This window comes from Ovis aries, chromosome 23, assembly GCF_016772045.2.
Source record: "Ovis aries strain OAR_USU_Benz2616 breed Rambouillet chromosome 23, ARS-UI_Ramb_v3.0, whole genome shotgun sequence".
Classification (NCBI taxonomy): Eukaryota; Metazoa; Chordata; class Mammalia; order Artiodactyla; family Bovidae; genus Ovis; species Ovis aries.
The window spans coordinates 37,387,474-37,393,548 of record NC_056076.1 but is presented as its reverse complement, the minus strand read 5'-3'; the positions used below and the strand labels follow the sequence as shown (position 1 = coordinate 37,393,548).

General features: G+C 39.0%; 1 protein-coding gene across 1 annotated transcript in view; it reads right to left on the bottom strand.

The window, feature by feature from the left end:
* Window positions 1-349: 349 nt before the first annotated feature.
* Window positions 350-6,075, bottom strand: part of NDC80 (NDC80 kinetochore complex component) — a 36,400-nt gene continuing 30,674 nt past the window's right edge. The window contains exons 16-17 of the mRNA XM_004020497.5: window positions 5,191-5,293; window positions 350-2,983 (exon numbers count right to left, since the gene is read on the bottom strand). Of these exons, the coding sequence (XP_004020546.1) occupies window positions 2,846-2,983; window positions 5,191-5,293 (241 nt within the window). The 3' untranslated portion in view covers window positions 350-2,845. The remainder of the gene's footprint in view (window positions 2,984-5,190; window positions 5,294-6,075) is intronic.

Here is a 6,075-nt window from a genome sequence, read left to right as displayed (position 1 = left end):
TGTTTCCCCATCTATTTTCCATGAAGTGATGGGACCAGATGCCATGATCTTCGTTTTCTGAATATTGAGGTTTAAGCCAACTTTTTCACTCTCCTCTTTTACTTTCATCAAGAGGGAACTGCAAATTAATATCAAAATAGATAGAACCACATACCCTCAGGATGGCTAAATTAAAACCATACAACTGTAAGGACAGAAGCAGCTCATACACTGCAGGGAGGAACCATGTTAGGAAACCTTTTCTAAGTTTCACAAAAGTTAAATATGCACCTGCCACATATGAACTAGCCATTCTACTCCTATGTGTTTACCTAAGGGAAATGAAAGGATACGCCCATACAAACATCTGTACATGAAACCTCATAATGACTTTATTTATAAAACAGCCCAAACTATAAACAATCCAAATGTCCATCAACAGGTAAATGCATAAAAAAAACTCTATATATACATACAATGGAACACTACTCATCAATGAAATGGTATGAACTATTGCAACATGGACCTCACAGCTTTATGAAAGAAACAAAAATGTACATACCATATGATTCTATTTATAGAAAAATGCAAACTAAAGTAACAGAAAGCAGATCAGTGATTGCCTGGGGATGGGTGTCAGGCAGGTGTCAGGTAGGGGCTGAAGGACTGCAAAGAGCCACAAGGAAATTTTAGCAGTGATGGATATATTCATTAGCTTGTGAGGATGATTTTATGGAAGGATATATATATATATATATATACACACACACACACACATATATATATATATGCCAGAACTTAAGAAAAGTTTTAATATGTAAGTCTGTGTCAATACACTGCAAAAAGTGCAGATTCTGATTTAGTAGGTTTGGGGTGGGGCCAACAGTCTGCATTTTTAACGAGCTCCCCAGTGATGCTGATGCTGTTTCCATACTATGTTTTGAGTGGCACAGCCCTGAGTGTGTATTTTGTCATATATATATATATATATACCATCTGAGTACACAGTAGATTCATATGGCTGGTACCACACAGATTAGTGTAGACATAACATTTCCATCATTGAATAAAGTTCTATTAGATGTCAGAGTCAAGATTCTTGAATACATTGGTAACCATTAATCTTGCCATACCTATTAATTATCTCCCAGTGATGACTTGTCTTTGATTGGACACTCCAAGCTGAATGCCCCTCCCTGCCCTTCCTAAAAGACATTCCATTCTGTATATATGCGTGTGCTTAGTTGCTAAATGGTGTTCAACTCTTTACAACCCCACGGACTATGCCGCACCAGGCTCTGTTCATGGGATTTCCCAGGCAGTGATACTGGAGAGGGTTGCCATTTCCTCCTCTGGGGGATCTTCCTGACCCAGGAATTGAACTTGTGTCTCCTGGATTGCAGGCAGATTCTTTATCTGCTGAGCCTCATTCTGTTTACTGCTTATGTTTCATTTTATCATGCTTTTTATTCTGATTTGCACTGGAGTTGGAATAAAAAGAATAGAAAGTGCAACCGGAGGTGGATGCCAGTTCGAGATTCCTAACAATTTAGACCTATCAAAGAAGCTTCTTTAAAAAATAATTATTTTGGGTCTTCACTGCAGTGGGTGGGTTCTTAGTTGTAGTGTGAGCACTTTGTCTAGTTGCAATGTGGAGTCTTCTCTTGTGGAGCGCGGGCTCCAGAGCTCTTGGGCTTCAGTGGCTGTGGCACTGGGTTAGTTGCCCCACAGTATGTGGCATCTTAGATTCCCAACCAGGGATCAAACCCACATGTCCTGCACTGTAAATCGGATTTTTAACCACTGGACCACTAGGGAAGTTCCTAAAACCTCACTTTCCAGTGTGACCCCCTCCCCATCCAGAACATTCATGTTTCCGGGCTCCTGTGGTCAGGATTGAGCGCAGATTCAGGAAGCTGAGGGGGGCTTCTGCCACCAAGAAGCATGGTCTGCGGGAAATCAGAACTTCTCTAGGAATAAATTTTCATCTCTAAAACCAGAGGGGTTGAATGAGATTATGTCTTCTGATTCTCACATTCCACATCCTTCAGCTTTGAAAAATTCAGAGTAAAGATAGTACGGACCCAGAAAGAAGTTTAGTTTCTCAGCTCTGGACAGAGCGGGTCTGGCCACGTGCCCGGAGTGATTAGGAAAGGTTTTCAGCAGGTCGGTCGGCGCCAACCTGCGTAGTTCACCCCAGGGCCGGCAAACTTTCTGTAAAGGGGTGGACAGTACACATTTTTGGCTTTTCAGGCCATCTGCTCTGTCACACACAATAAATTCTGCTCTTTTTTCTTTTTGGCTACACTGTGTGGCATATAGGAGCCTAGTTCCCCAACCAGGGATTGAACCTGTGCCCCCTGCATTGGAAGCACAGAGTCCCAACTACTGGAGCACCAGGGAAATTCCTAAACTTTTGTAGGGGGAAAGCAGTCATCATCAATGAATGGGTGTGATTAGATTTGGTCCAATTAGTTTGCTGACTCCTGGTTTAATTATACTTTGAAATTCTTATACTCAAAATACTTATTTTTCTAATCATGTCAAGTTAGGCAGAGAAATCAGGGGAAAAACACTGCATTGAGGCAATTTATTAACTCCAGGTACATAATACAACTGGTCTTTCATATCTAAATATAACAATCCAACAAGTTACCATAATTTCAGGTTCTACATAGATTTAGAAAAGATATAAATGACTACATTTAGAAAAGATATAAAAATATTTCACGGGCTTGGGAAAATGTGGTCATAAGACTTCATTGTAAGGAGCGATATAGGATATGCTAAAGATTTTTCAGACCTACAAAGGACACTTCAAAATTTACACGGTTAATAAAGTTCTTGCTTCATCAACCCTTTATCTTCATTCATCAAGAGTCTGAATTAGAGCAGCTTTCTTCTTGTACTTGTCTCCAATCTCTCTGATGTTTTCCAAGAGATCTTCAGATGCGTATTCTTTACACTCTCTATCATTTTTAGCAAGCTGCTCGTCAAGGTGTTTCTAATGGAAACAATTAGCAATTGTTAATGTAAAAACATCAATTTCTTTTAAAGTGTTTAATTGTGAAATCTATAAATAAGAGCACAACATTTGTAATAAGAATAAACAGAATACTCTTGCATCTACATGGTCAGTCCCTCCTGTGCTTCTTTTGTATAGCTATAGCTTATTCATGTACTGCTATATAATATTCTATTGAATGAATATACCAACACTTATGTATCCTTTTACTGTTAATGAATTTTTGTTTGTTCCCAGGTGTGATAGGGTGAAAAGACTCCTAAAAGCTTTCCATGCCCTAATCACCAGAACCTATGAATGCTATGTAACATGGTCAAAGGAACTTTGAAGATGTGAACAAGTTAAGGATTTTGAGAAAAGGAGATTATTCTGCACGATCCTGGTGGGGCCAGCGTAATTGTAAGGGTCTTTGTGAGAAGGAATCAGCTGTGTGGGAGTCAAAGAAGGAAGACATAAGGACAAAGAGAGGTTAGAGAGGACAGATGATGCTGGGTTACTGGCTTTGAAGATGGAGGAAGAGACAACAACTCAAGGACTACTTGTGACTTCTAAAAGGAGTGCAGCCCCAAGGGATCATTTTAGACTTCCAACCTCCAGAAATGTAACCACTCAAATCATTTTCTGGTCTGTGTTCCAGATGAACAATAACTCTTGAACAAGGAACCATGAAAGGTTACGGAGACACTGAATGGTGGAACTAGGAAGACGTGGGTAGAACCCAGGTTTTCTGACGCAGTATTGCAGGGTGCTTTTCTTAGTTTTTACCACTAAGCAGAAAAGAGCACTGGCCAGCAAGTGAGTAGAAGTTCAATGTCATTCAGGAGAGAAGAAAGGAGAGACGATCACATGCTCTGTTGTCTAACAAATGAAAGCCTTTTAATGTGATATTATGAGCTCCCCTCCAACTTTATCTCCTAGTGCATTTCTAAGGACCTTTAGATTTAGCAATTTATTTTAGTTTGTGGGCTCTGCACAGCAGGTTACAGGGATAGTTTTATTGTTAAACCTTCAAGCTACTTGAAAGGTGGAGATAAGATAAATTTCATGTTTCCAAAATACTTTATTCTGTGTTTACATACATGAAATTAACAGGAAGGAATGTTAAAAAGAAACATCAGGCTCAAAATGGAATCACTTTAGCTAAGCCTACATCACTAAGTGGGACTTAATACTCAGTCTAACTGCAGTTTCAACCTTCCCCAGCAATGTCATCGTAACTGGTCCTTCTGGAATTTCCTGGTTAGCACCAGTGAGGTCATCTGCCTAATAGAACCTCTGTCCCACAAAGGGAGGTGACTCTGCCACCTTGCCTGAATAACCCTGTTTAAATTTATGACTTCTTTGTCCCACCCCCTCTGACTTTTAAAACCTTGTCTTTTCTGGAGCGCCTTTCTATCTGCCACATGGGATGCTGCCCAAAACATGAATCACAGAATAAAGCCAATTTGATCTTCAGATTGACTCAGTTGACTCTTGCTTTGTAACAGGAAAAATATGTCATTAAAACATGCTTTCATCTTAATTAAATCTTGTATGTACTAATATGTTTTTGGTGTGTAGAATATGGCCTGCCACATCATTATATACTGTTGGATGTAATAAAATATCATTGTATATTGCTTATGCAAATAAGACACATTACTTATTTTTTATTAAGGGCTATGCTATTTTTTGTATTTATAACTCAATGAAAACAAACATGCCTTAAGGAACAAGAAGAGTATCTTAATCAAGTGACAAAGTTGCACAACCTTCACCACAATCTTTGTGCCCATCTGCCCTTATTCCCACCCCAGCCCCTGGCAACATAAATCTACTTTCAGCCTCTGCAGATCTGCCTTTTCTGGACTTTTTATTTTAGTGAGTCATAAATATGTGCACTTTTGCATCTTTCACCAAGTATCATGTTTTTGACATTCATTCATGTTGTAGCACGCATCAGTGCTTCTTTCATTGATGAATCATATACCAATATACGGGTATGTCATTCATTAGTTAAAAACCTATGTAAAACAGATTACTACAAAATACACACTGCTATGTAGGACTCTTCTGATAGATTTTAACTAGATCATATTTTCCAGAGAAATAAAAATTATCATTTGATTTCTATAGAAGCAAAACAGAAATACATCAGAGTTTGAAAAAGCTTTCTTAGATTGTAGGAAAGACCTTCACACACTTACCTCCACAGACCCGACATGTATAGCAACCATCTCTAAAAGACGCTGCAAGTTATTTCCCACTTTCCGTCTCTCTTCAGTTGTGGTCTGCACGACTAGTTGGTATCTGTAGGACAGAGACTCTTGTGTGAACTGTCTAGGAGAAAACCTAATGTGTCAGCTCTTGCTAGCTTACTTCTTTTCGTATTTCAATAAAACCAGGCTGTGGTTGTCTATGTTCTGCTGGCTCTGTGTCTAATTCACAGAGGTCCAGTTTGCAATCAAACAGAAATAAAAACATTTCCAAAGATCCCATGCAAACAACAGCACCGAACAGTACCAAACCTTCATGCTTTAACAGATAAAACTTGGGAGCGTACTGTTTACCTGAGTCTCCAAAAGGATTATAAATGTAAATGCTTTCAGGGACAAGACACTAAATACAGATGAAGGAGGGAATTGGGAGTCCTACTTTTAGGCATTCGGAGTCAAACTATAAACAAAAACTATATGCCCCCAACACTTTCACCTGACTTTTCTATCCTACCTTGGCTACAAGTAAGGAAACAGAGAGAGGGATTTTAAGGATTGCCGTTCCAGACTGAAGTATTTTTTTTTTTTTTTAGTTTTTTGAGTGTATTTGAATATAAATTAACATAGAGCCTATGGATTATAACTATTTAGTTCTCTTCTGACTGGAAGGGTAACAGGGGACAACAGCTGTCACGGGAGAAGAATGTACCATCCAGGGGAAGTATCTGAAGCTGCTCTGCTTCATTTGGTTCTACTCACCCTCCTCCTCCCCAGACCAGCTCTATAATGTAAAGCCAAGCAAATAAACTAGGTCTAGTTTTACAAAAATGTTAAATAATTAAACAGAAAATACACATCATAGATCTTGGCGAGATG